We start from the raw sequence: 13,352 nt of genomic DNA, 5'->3' as shown, positions 1-13,352 counted from the left end.
CCCGGCAAAATATAATTTAAAAACTTGTTCATTAAACCGTTTATATGTAATTCAGTGTTATACGTACTAATTTTCATAAAATATTGTTGAGTTGTACGTAACCAAGCTACAACAATGTCACAGAAGTGAGAGTTTTCAGTTGCTATTGGTCAGCCATGGACAACAGAAAGAGGATAAGTTACACGCTTGACCAGAAAGTAAAATTTATACGGGAAGTGGGCACTAATTCACATAAAATTAAAACTCTGCACAGCCATTAGTAAATGAAATGCTATTTTAGACGATTTTTAAAATTGGTTGATAAAACTATAGTGAAGTACAGTACTAATGTAGTGTTTCAGTATCAAGGTGTTCACTAATAAAGTGACAAATGTTGTATTTAAGAATCAAACTTTTATATTCGTTAATTTTCCACTTTAGGACAGAAATAACCTGTATTATGTAAATCTTGTTTTTCAAAATACATACAATTACATCATTTTTAATAATGATATGACATGGTATCTAAATCTGATTTGTAAGTAAATCTCAGTTATACATATTATTATCTCTTCACCTTGACATATGTATATCTCAGGTTCAACTGTATTTACATATGTTCTACATGTTTCAGTGATTTTCTCTACATGTTTATGTACATAGTTCACATGTTTTGGCAACATAAATAATCCATGTCGTAATGATTACATTTATTTTTCTGCATGTCACAGTGTAAGTATTTTCTCCTTCCCGAATGTGCTAGAACTTCTTAAAAGTTGCAGGGATTGGCCTGATATCAAATTTTTGCCAATAAAATACCGATATAAAATTGACTGAAAACCATTTTTTTACGGATCCAATACAATACTTCAAATGTCATAGAGTAATCATGAATGGTTCATTCAACTCTTTAAATTAAAATGTATGGAACCAGATGGTTATAATAGGTTTTGAAGAGATGCTATATATTTAGGGAGCTTTCACACCGAAGCATTCACTGCGCATGCAGTACCAAAGATACAGGCAACATGATGCTGAGAAAACAGCCCAGTCCGTACGACATATGAGCAACATATGCAGCTTGTCGTGCCATCTCAAAAGGTTGCATTTATTTAGTCACGTGCAGCATGTTGCTTCAGCCTGAGAGCTCCAGTAGAGAGTTTACGAAAACTAAAATAATTGAGTTATGCCTTTATGTTATTAATAAATAATAAAGAAATGTATCTTTTTATTCTAAATAACAGGTTAATTGTAGAAATATCATGTTGGTAAAAATAGTAATTTTACTGATAGACACACCAGTATGCCTATATTCAGTGGCTGGCTTTTTCAAAAGTGTTACCGGCTATCAGTACGAGAATTATGCCTGCTAGACGTTATATCCCCCGTAAAGAAAACATGTCTTCAAGCTCGATATTAGTTCATTTCGTTCTTGTTTTGCAACCAGTGCAGTGATTTAGCCACAAACACGCCTAGAAAGAACTACAACTCATGAGACAGTTACCACATAGCACACTATGTCCCAAAGTCGTTCCCCACTCTTCCCTTGCATTGGTGCCCTCTTCTCCCTTGTTGCCTCTTCAGGGTAGTGGAACGGCCTCCCTCTTCGCTTATATCGGCTGCAGAAAAAATGTCCTAGGCAATATCTACTCGACGGCAACGGTGTTCATTAACGAATTTAACAATGTTCTCATTTTATTGAAACAACTTTTTAATTCTTTACATTTTGCTGTTTCCTGCGGTAACACCGGCTACATGCACGCCATTCCTCTGCCTATATTAGACAATACTGATAGAGATCAACGTACAAATTGAATTCATCTGACCACCAAGGACTGTATTTGAGTTTTGGTCTGAGAATGGATGTGAATGTCCTTTTTGATTTTCATCTAATCATTATCATGATTAGCCTAAACAGGCAGATGTTATTTTGATGTACTTGTCACAATATCGCAGATTTTAAACCAATTACTTAACCAAGTTAATGGACTTCTTGACAGGGCCAAACCAGACGTAGGTACTGTCGGAGCTGTTGCAGTAGATTCCAGTGGCCATGTGGCTTTTGCAACTTCCACTGGCGGGATGTCTGGCAAGCTACAGGGCAGAGTTGGGGACACTCCTGTTCTTGGTGAGTTGAGTTTTGTTTCTACAAGTACCTTTTAAAGGTATTGTGTGCTTGTATGTGTGTGTGTCTACTAAACTCCATACTGAAATTTTATCATTGCCAGCTATGTCAGAATAGTGCAAGTTGTGTATGCCTAGGAATCAGTATACTCCCATCGGTAAACCAACTTTTTTCAGATAATATTTATAGGGTTACCAGACGACCGAGAGCCGCGGTGATCTAGTTAGTAGGGCATCTGACTGCCATGTGGGAGACGTGGGTTCGATTTGCAGGTTGGGTGATACAAGGCTGGAAATTTTCTATACTTGTCCCTGCACCAAACGGCTCTGGTGCTCACCCAGCCTCAAATCGATGGGTACGTGGGGCAACCCTGGTGGGTAAAGGCAGCCAGAGCATGGTGCTGATCACATCATCTCCAAAGTGGCCTAGGTCGAGAATGTGTGGGGCCCAACCCCCCCCCCCCCCCCCCCATCCTCTAAAAGTGCCTTCATGGCATTGTGCTGTATGCTTCGGAACTTTACCTACCAGATGTCCAGTTTTTCCCATACATGGCATCCCGTACATTTTGTCTGGCATCCGGGAGGAATTTGCAAGGTATTATAAATGTCCTTCATTTTAAGCATCACATAATGTCATTTATGAAAATCCATGTTCACAGTTGAACAAAGATAAATTATGTAAGGACTGCACTCCCAAGCTCAATAGTGATTTTTTTTTATTTACTCATTCCCCCCTCCCCCCACCCAAATAAAAGTTTGTCCTGCTAGAACAAAAATGGAAATAAGTAATGAAAGTTTTGTGGCCATATTCTGGTGATGTCACTGTTCAGTGCCTGAGCGGAATTTCTGATGGAACAAGGTATTTCTTATTCAAATATTTTGATTGTAAAGCAGGGACGGGTGTATAGAGAACAAAGTTATAGAACTAGAAGCTACCCCAGATGAAATTTTTAGAACCATTTCATGTTACGGTAATCACTGGACATCTGTTTGCCATTCCAGATCATAATGCAAATGCTGAGAGAGTATTTTCATTACCATCAGCACAACGGACTCACGAGAGAAATATTTATTTCATAAAGTCTGTAAAATGTTTGGTGCTGGTTCAGTATAATTTTAGAGTTTGACAGTTCAGTCTCTCATAAATATATTTTGACTAATCCTGAAATTTTGAGAAAAATTGGCTCCTCTGAGAAGTACCAGTTAAAACATGTAGTAAGAAATGTATTGTTAGTATTGAATACAAGTTTGGAAATTATGCATTTAAGAATTCATTCAGAAATCATATTTTTTCTTTAAAACTGAAAAGTGTCATTTTAAATTACTTTCTAATGTGTTTTAGAAATATGTATTATTTATAAAAAAGTGCTCCCCTGTGCATAGCACCACGCCATGAAGGCGTATGGGGGTGTGGGGGTAACGCCCCACACTTTCTTGATCCGGTCGTGAGTGGGGGTGATGTGATCAGCATCACACCCCTGACCGCCTTTACCCCCCAGGGTTTCCCCCAGGTACCCATGTTATTCGACGCTGGGTGGGCGCTTCCATCGTTAGAAAAGTCCCCGGATTTGAACCGACCGGGGATCGAACCCGGGACCTTTAGCATGGTAGTCAGACGCGTTACCGACTGAGCCACCGCGGCCACCATTATTACTGTTACTGTATTATTTATTGCGAATGTTTTGTGTTTTGGGACATTATATTCTACTTTTCCTTTATAGCGATCTGTTAACCCTAAATATATAGAAATTGATGGAAAATTTGTTATTTTCAGACTTCTGTTTTTGTTTTACTTGCATTGGTGTTCTATTTTTACTATGTCTAAGTAATGTGTAATAAACATATATAATACATAAGAATTCTGGTAAGCCAGGCCATAATTTCTGAATATGCCACTGCTAGGAATTTTTTACCTTAGGATTTTGACATAAACACATGTATTTATTTTTTTAAGAAGAGGGAAGCTGATAAGTAGGGCCCAGATTTATAAGCACAATCAAACAGTAAAATAAGCAAGTTACTAAGCACAAAAAATGAAAAAAATAAGCACCAAAATAAGCATAAACATATACAGGAAAATCTGAAAAAATATTTGTTTATTAGATCTCTTACCTTATTCAAAGCTGTTACAGTATGTAAGGAAGGTCATCCTGAGATTTTCTTGTGTGAAGCTCCTGCGTCTGTCAGTGAAGAATGATTTACACAGTTCTTTCCACGTAGCATGACATCACAGGCGCATGTGAAAAACACCACAGTTCTTCTTCAGTGAATTCCTCTTCAATGTCTGTTTCTTCACCAGAAATCTTTTATAAATATGGCACAGTGTTTTGTAACCGGGATTTTTCAGTAATTCCGGACTGAGCTTGTTGGACACAATTTTACCAATACCGTGAGTTTCTGAAGACAACGTTACTGAAATTTCATCAATAAGAGAAAGCGAATGTTGCAATGTATTATTTGGAGCTTTCAACTGTGTTATAATATCAGGTAATTTGGAAAAATTATTATGGATGTACTGTATCTTTTCTTGGATGCCGTTTCTCCCATGCGGCTATTTAGAAGCATTGATCTCATCATCCCGATGCCATCATGTGATTGAAATAGAATTGAAATATGGCAGATTTGGGTAAAATATGCTATTTTAAACCAAAATCATAAAATAAGCAAGCATAACCGTTTCCTGCAGAAAAAAGCATTATAAGCACCTTCAACCTTAGTTAAATAGCTCATCAAAGTATGTAATACGAAGTATAACCTTTCTCCTTACCATTAGAAGTCTGGAAAAGAATATGCATTTCGCTTATAAATCCGGGCTCTACTGATAAGAAATAGTTAACATAGTGCATTGTTGAACTTATCCTTTTCTTTCTAGTGTATCAAAATAGACATCTATTGGAAGTGCTAACTGTTTTAATTAGTTCAGTTTTTCTATTGGATGAAACATCATGTTGTACATGGTTTTAAGTAATACACATTCACCCTCCCTGCTTTGTTTACATGCTATTTATGTTTGTTGGATGTCACTCATGCAAATAGTTAAATCTGGCTTCTAGTGTATGCGTTTTTGTGTCATTCTTGGCTATCTATATTATAAAAGAAAAATTTACTTCTCTCTGTGTTTTTTTTGGTTTTTTTCTAATAGTTGTACATATTCTTTATCACATCCGCTGCATTGAATGAAGTACAACACCATCGGCAAATCTCAAAGGTCCCTGGTAGATGTTTTTAGAAATAATAATAACAAAAGTATGCTACAATTCTGGACATCAAGAAAGAAATTCTATCTTCATCTGCCTCCCATTGCTTAAGAGTCAAGTGACGTGTCCATGACTCGAATTAATGATATTGCCTATTATTGGTCTCCCTGATGATGTAGTGGTAACGTCGTCGCCTTCTAATCCAGGGGTTCCAGGGTTGATACCCAGTAGAGGCACATGCCACAGTGGTTTGGATCCCACTTTAAACTGTAGGTCCAGTCCTGATTAGCCTATCTGTGCATAAAGTAGATGTAAAGTAGATGCTTTGTGCTGTGATTTATAGCACTGAGACACAAACAAAACATGTGGCAATGCTGAAAACATAGCCCCAAGTTATTTTTCACCCTGTCACCCCGAAGGTTTCTGATCTGATCTGAAGGGGGAATGTTTGTTGATCGGTGGCCGCATGAGTATTATTACTGGTGTGGAAAATGGTCAGTAATATCTGAAGAAGTAGTTCATTTTTTTTTCATTGTGGTCTGTAATTTGTCAATTTTGTTCTTAAAAAAGTTAGTATAGCAGTAATTTTGTGATTGTGACTGCTGTTTCTGATTTGAGCCATTCCAGCGTTATGTGTGTGACATTTTACACACAATATTTAAGGTTATAGATTTGAGATTGGATTAAAATATTCACAATGAACTGATTTTTATAGAATTATGAAGTTCTTTGTGGCATCTGCTAACAAATGAAAAAAGAAAAACTTGAGTATGATGGCATAGGCTGAATGCATGAAAAGCATTAACAAAGTGTGTTACATGTGTGATGCTTTAAAAATATATCAAAATTTGACTTCCAGTTGTCTGTCAAGCGTAGAAGCTGCAGGTGCTAGTAAGTTTTATTGGTGAAATGTGCAAATTATGTGCATTCTCAAACATCTAAACCTTAATGCAATTAAAAACAATAATAATTTTCGTATTAATTCATTTTGTTATTGACATGGAGTAAGACCACTTTTTGTGGATGCCCCCTTGTTTGTTATTGTTATTGCATTTGGCAATTTGACTTCTCAGTAACAGATTTTTTATTTCAATTAAAACTAAAACATTTTGTATGTGAGGGGAGGGCAAAAACATACTTACCTTACCGTGATCTGAATGTGGTGAGGATGTAAAATACAGTCCACTAACTCTTCTCTACATATCCACCTACTGGGGCCACATACTTATCTTCAATACTTATTTGTAGAATTAAGCAGGCTCCCTGCTTAAGGGGTTAAATACAAAAGTGACTGTTTCTGCAGCTTGGTGTTCAGGTACATTGTCAGCTAGCAGCAACACAATTTTTGGTCATACACCACACCTATTTTCCTTGATAACAGCAAGTATGAAATTCCTATAATAGGCTCATGTTTTTGTCAACCCTGGTTGTAAGTAATATGTCAACACCTTTGCTGTTCCACAACACTGACAACATGGCCTTTCTGTTGGCTGTTGCATCTTAACTTTTTTTTTTTTTAAGTATGGTTGACGAGGCATGTTCCCACATTTTGCTCAGCATTCATACATGATAACTAATTGGCATTAAAGAGTCCTCCTAATTGTTGCGTGCAGGTCCAAAATGTTTTGTGCTGGCCCCCATTGCGAAGTGGTTAGCACATCGTGCTACAATGCCAAGGGTCCCGGGTTTAAATACCGGCCTGGGCATGGGATGTTTGTGAGGGTCCATCAATTTCATCATATCATCACTCGTCCCCATCTTTGCAAAATTAGCCAAATGTGGCACAAAAAGTGAAGTAAAATTAAGCAAATCAATCAATCAACCAAAATGTTTTGTGCTCATTCTGCAGTTTGCTGTAACCAGGGAAGTCAACATGAGGCCACCGTATACACTTGTAAGAGGTCATGTAATATGTACTTGTGTAATTGTCATTGAAGGTTAAACGAAACTTCTGTGTTTTACAGAGGAAATGGGAAGTCTGACAAGCACCGAATTATGACAGTTTTTTTAAGGTAATCCCCTCTTTTGCATCCATACACTGCTGGCATCCTTGTAGAAGGTCCCCGATTCCTTTGCTGTAGAAATATCTTAGCTGCTGTCATAGCCACTGCAGTGTTCATTGCTTCATCTACCTTGAATTTCTTCCCTTCCAGATGCTCTTTAAGGGGTTCAAGCAAATGACAGGGTTGCTATGCATGCGAAAAACCTGGAAAACAGGGAAATGTCAGGGAATTGTGCAGATCTGAATTTACATGCATTTTGGAGTCTGCAAGAGAAAAATTTACAAAATGAACATGTGGTGCATTTCCACTTCTGGATTCGGTTTTTGTGATTCCACTCTCCAAAAAGATTCAGTTCAGCAACTTATTCTTCTCGTCCTTATGGTTTTCAGTCTGGTACAAAATTATTGTTCTCTTTGAATTTCGGTTCTAATTAAACTCGTAGGTAATATATTTAATTTTCACTTTTTTGAACTAGGTTCTAGAAAGTTGTAGTTCAGCTATACTGATTGATAACTATGGCAGGTTATGATCATAATTATTGGAAAGATTGGTGAAAGAAATTTTGTTATCAAGATTGTAGAATTTTACATAATGAACATTAGCCTGACTGTTACCTGCCGATTCTGCTGCAGAAAGCAATTATAGTGTCATAGGAAATGCTGTTGGTTTTTTTTTTTTTTTTTACGTGTTGAAAACGTCATCGGATTTTATAATAGAAAAATTGCAGAAGTCAAGACTGTAAGGGTCAAAGGTAAAACGTTTCCAGTACTTTTCTGCCTTAGTTGTGCTGTCAAATTGGCAATCCGGGGCAAGGATGAAAGAGGATGGCATTTCCAGACAACATTCCAGGATTTTTCTTGTGAATGGTATTTTGTGTGGAATCCTTTATCAATGTACAGTAATGCTGGGCATTAATTGTGCCTCTTTCTACAAAAATTTCACATGAATAATACCTTGCATGTCCCAGAACAGCAGGGAACCCTTAGTTACCACTCACATGCTTCTGCTACAGCGCCTTGAATAACGTAGTGTGGAAAACGACCCAAGAAACTGGTTCCCCGAGACGATGACAAGTAGATGGCAGTGCGATCGACCCAGGTGCTAATTTTGTTATGAAAGTAATGCGGCTTAGTTAGTTTTTGGAATATATTGTGTAGATTTGTTTCTCTAGAAAGGCGGTAAGTGAATTGATGGAAACAGTTATATTTGTGGAGTGATTTGCAGTCACGAGATGGCATTAATTTGGAAAGAAAAGTAAAATAAAATTAATAAATAAATAGCATGCGTAACGCAAGAAGAAACATCTCAATGTGATTCCGGACGCCATTTCTTGGACTGTGTATTTGAGTTTATTTTTTTATGTTATTAGAATATAAATAGTATCCTGAGAGATATTTCATACCGAGACGACAAACCACAAATGTTGCTTGAAAGCGAGCAGTCGGAAATCAATGCAGCCTTTCGAACCATAGGGACAAAAGCTCTGACTGCGCCGTTTCCTCAAGGAGATTTTACACCAAAGCGACACGCGACAAACGATACGAGGATTTCACACCAAAGCGACATGGGTCATTCGGTCCAAGGCAACTTTCATACCGAAGTGACACATGTTGCTTCGAAAGGAGCCAATCAAGAGCAACATTTCACATCGTAGCGGCATGACGGGAAGCACAGGCCAGCGTTCGGTTGGTGAAATCCTCAAGCGATAAGTGTCGCGTGCCGCTTGTCGTTTTGGTGCGCAATCTCACTAAAGCAAGACACTCATTGCATCGCGTATGCGCGAACAACAAACCACAACATGTTGCAAGCTATTGAGGAAATGGCCAAGTTTGAGCGACGCAGAAGCGACTAAGCGACACGTGTTGCTTATCGTGTTGCCTAGATCTGTAGTTGTAATGTGCGGTTTATCGTGTCGCCTATCCGTTGTTCGCAACCAACGCTTGCTAATTGACTGAAGGCACCATGTCGCTTGTCACTTAGTTGGGAACTCCCCCTGTAGCGCATCGCTTCGGTCTCAGCACCCTTCCTTTAATGAGGTTTCCGATCGAAGTAACAAGTAGCACGCGAATACGCCATATGAATGTGTCGTTTGCTGTTTGGACCCTCATGTGCAATGAATGCTATTTTACAGTCTGGAAGTGTGTGTCACTAGTGTGACAGTGTGAACATCCTGTGTCGTTTGTCCCATTGGTTTGAAAGTTGCCTTACAATCATTTCGATGGCACTAAGAAAGTTTTGTGGGGTTCCCCTTGTCGTTTCATGCAATCATCATTATCATCAGTGGCGTAGCGTTATAGTACGCCTGTACGCCCGGCGTTCCCAGATTTAAAATTTCAAAAATGCTTAAATGCTGTGATTATAAAGTAAAACGTGACTAATTTCATATATGTTTGACCTTCATGGCATTATAATGGCTATTTTTCGCGATCTGCTTGCAACGCTCCACTCTCAACACTCGTTCTAGCATCTCTTTTCAATGCCTTTCCCGGCCGGACGCCGAGCACGTTCGGCGTACAGGACTCCTATATTCCTTGCTGCCTTTATGGAGGGAAAGCTTCCATTTCTACAGTACGCGCGTAAATGGGCTCTCTTATGCTGGCGTACGAGAGGTCTACCATGATTGGTTCATGTGACCCTTCCTGCCTTCTGAAGCAGACGACAGTGGTAGCATTCCTACTCGATTCTTCGCTCTCATGCAACTCGTGCTATGTGATGCTACAATACGCAATATTGACTGACGTAACTTTACCAATCTCAAATATACTGCTTCTTAATGGCCACTGCATTGTATAATTTATCGCACGAACAGCGATGTGTATTAGAAACTAAAAGATCAACACAGTTTTTGTCAAATAAGTTGGTGAAGTCCTTGTGGTAGAAATTCAGCCTGTGGCTGCTCTACCACTTAACCTGGAAAACTATTATTTTTTTATTGTATTTTTTCGTTATTATCTAACTACTTAATATTGTGTGAATGGAAATGTTCTGAAGTATGGTCTCTGGAGAAAATTATTTTAAAATGTTTATCAGCATTCTCAAGATGTAATAAACAGTGGTCTGAATTACTAATCGGCACTGTTACGTCAGTAGAGTGTACGATATTTGGATCATCCATTCTGCTTTTCACAGTGCGCCAAGACGACAGAGGTCCCTGGTTCGAATCCCGGCGTGAGCACGGGTGTTCTTTGTCAGTGTCCCTTCATCAATATCATCACTCATATTCATATTCGCAATTAACCAAAAGTGGTAGAAAAGCGAAGTAAAATAAACCAAATCAATCAGTAGTTGGATCGCCCACAACAATGACGTCTACTGTTGTGCAGAGGCGCTTGTGATTCAGGTAGGTTTTTAATGACTTGCGTCATGCAGAAAGATATAAAAAAAGGTATAGAACACCAGAGTTCAAAACATCTGTGGCATAGTGAGGCATCTAATTTGTAGCTAAAACATGCAATGATGATGTTTTATTGAAAACCCAGCTTACTTGAGGCAAACAATACCTGTGGCGACTAATACCGTAAGTAAATTATTAAGCAAGAAAGGGCCGACTCTTCCTTCGGACTTGGCGTTCCCACCCGAAATGTCCATGCTACGCCACTGATTATCATCATTGCTGCGATTTGTTTAAAGCGGAAGAAAAGAGACAGTAAATATCAAAAATACAAATGCTTCAGTGTGTATATCTTTAAAAGAAATGATGATGATAATAATAACGAACCTAATTCATACACAAAAATTTAGTTGCCAAGAGCATTCCACGCGTATTTTTTCTCCCGTATTATTAACGAAAGTATGACGATAACAGGACGTGGTCGACTGTCTAGAATGTTCGTTAATATCTTCGCGACCACTGTACCAAATATCATAGCTATTATCACATTCATAGAAATGCTTCATGTAAAAGAATCAGATGTTGCAGCAAAAACTCCATTTACTTCCATTATAAGCAGTCGAACACCAAGCACTGGGGTCAACACCAGCGCCTCTAGCGGATCATTTTCGAGTGGAACCATCCAGAGAGCGCAGAAGCATGCCGTTTTCCACACTACGTTATTCTAGGCGCTGTACTTCTGCTTTTGGTTTCTGGGATGAAATGGTGCATCCATGTTTCATCAAATGTGATGATTGACTGCAAAATTTCACCACCTTTAGCTTGAAACTGATTCAGGAACACTTCACTGTTCATTATGTATGTAGGGTGACAATAATATTTTGACCCAAAAATGGGACACGCAAAGGAGATCAGTTCACCCCCCCCCCTTTCTGAAAAATCTGTTAGGCCTAATCAAAAAAGTATTGTTATTATTAACATATTGTTATTATTTATTCAAGTATGGATCACATAAATGATACATCATAAACAAGTGAAATATGATCTCCCTTGTTCAAAAGGTGTTAATTATTATTATCAACTCGGTATGACTTAACATAGTGTTTCTCGTCCTTTCTGATCAATGTTTGATGTTAGTTCTACGCTGAAGTTCAGTAATGCCAGAAGTTGGCAGAAGAACCAATCTTCTTGAGAGCAGCTTTATTCTTCACCAATCGTTCATAAATCCTCCTGTAACCATACCTCACATATCAGACACACAACTCTAGATTTTTCTTTTTAGTTTGTGTCATGATGCAGGAACTTTAAAAATTCTTGTTCAGTTCTGTGTTGAAACTGCATATATGCTTCTTGGCCATGCTTATTCACTGATCTACAAATAACAGAAAACACAAAAAACAATAAATCTTTAAATACGGAGAAACTAGTACTCACTTTTATCCGCGAAGCTGTTTTTTCTTCTTTTTCGATTAATTTCAGTGGCCACTGCCACCATCCTCGTTGGAACTTGCTGCGCTGTTGCTTGGCGTGCGTCTTTTGTTCGTAGTTCTCTGGCTGCCGTTAGGTGCGCTGTGCGTCTTGGTACGTCGTCTGCTATTTCCGGGCGATAACTGCTGCAGTAGTGGAATCCAAGTATGGTGCGCTTGCCCGCTATCGATGTTTAGTTCGTGCGGGAAGTGCATTATGGCGTGCGTTTCCTTGATTTTGGTGTCTATGAGCGTGTGGGCAGTGTGTTTGACTCGAACCTTTTGAATTTTATGGCTATTGTATTTGATATGTCTAGCAAGACCAGTAGTGGGTTGGGCTTTTTTCGCATCTGCTAGGTGCTGTTGGATTCTTTCATTGACAGATCTGATGGACCTGCCGATGTAATGAGCCTTGCACTCACACTCAGCATCATATACACCTGGGTTGTCAAGGGGGGAGAGGAAGTACCGTTTGTGCTTGTTCAGTTTGTCAGTTATTTTGGAGTTGGGTTTGTGCGCTACTTTGATGCCAAATGGGAGAAGGGCTTTGGCTATGCGGTTGGAAGTGGTGGGATGGTAGGGGAAGGCAAACCATTTATATTGGTCGCTGGGGGTTGGTTGTGGCTGGGTTGCTTGTGGATGGGTTGATTGTGGTAGGTTAGGGTGTCTGACCTGTATTTCCGCCTTACTGCACCAAGTGGAGAGTTGTGATTCAGTGTAGCCATGCTTCAGGGCTATTTCTGTGATGGTGGCTATCTCCTCTCGTAGATCCTCTTCTTTGCCACAGTAGGAGAAGGCTCTTCGATAAAAGTTTAGCCACACATTGGCTTTTTGCTTAGGGGGATGGCTAGAGAGAGCATGTATGTACTGGTTGCCTGCATCCGGTTTTCTGTAGACGGTGGTTGTGAATTTGTTAAGTGCACGGCTGATGGTGATGTCCAGGAAGTTGATTTTACCAAGTTTTTCATGCTCTACGGTGAAGTTGAGCCTGGGGTGGATGCTATTTAGCTTGTTCACTAGGAGGTTGAGTTCTTCTGCCTTTTTATACACAACTATTGTGTCGTCCACGTACCTTCCATATCGGATGTGTTGTAGTTCTGGAGTGTGGAGTATCTCTTTTTCAGCCAGGTGCATGACGATGTTGGCTAAAGGAGCTGATAGCGGGTTGCCCATCGCAAGGCCCTCGGATTGGTTGTAGAATTTATCTTCAAACTGAAAGTAATTGTGTTTTAGACAAACTTCCAATAGTCTG

General features: G+C 39.1%; 1 protein-coding gene across 1 annotated transcript in view; it reads left to right on the top strand.

Moving 5' to 3' along the window:
- LOC145978380 (isoaspartyl peptidase/L-asparaginase-like) overlaps positions 1-13,352 on the top strand; it is a 134,349-nt gene that overhangs the window by 79,692 nt on the left and 41,305 nt on the right. Inside the window, exon 5 of the mRNA XM_083110989.1 lies at positions 1,980-2,107. Within this exon, the coding sequence (XP_082967115.1) occupies positions 1,980-2,107 (128 nt within the window). The remainder of the gene's footprint in view (positions 1-1,979; positions 2,108-13,352) is intronic.

Source organism: Lepisma saccharinum, chromosome 24, assembly GCF_977018435.1.
Source record: "Lepisma saccharinum chromosome 24, izLepSacc3.1, whole genome shotgun sequence".
In the NCBI taxonomy this organism is placed as follows: Eukaryota; Metazoa; Arthropoda; class Insecta; order Zygentoma; family Lepismatidae; genus Lepisma; species Lepisma saccharinum.
The sequence above is the reverse complement of the archived record's forward strand: the minus strand, read 5'-3'. Positions and strand labels throughout refer to the sequence as shown.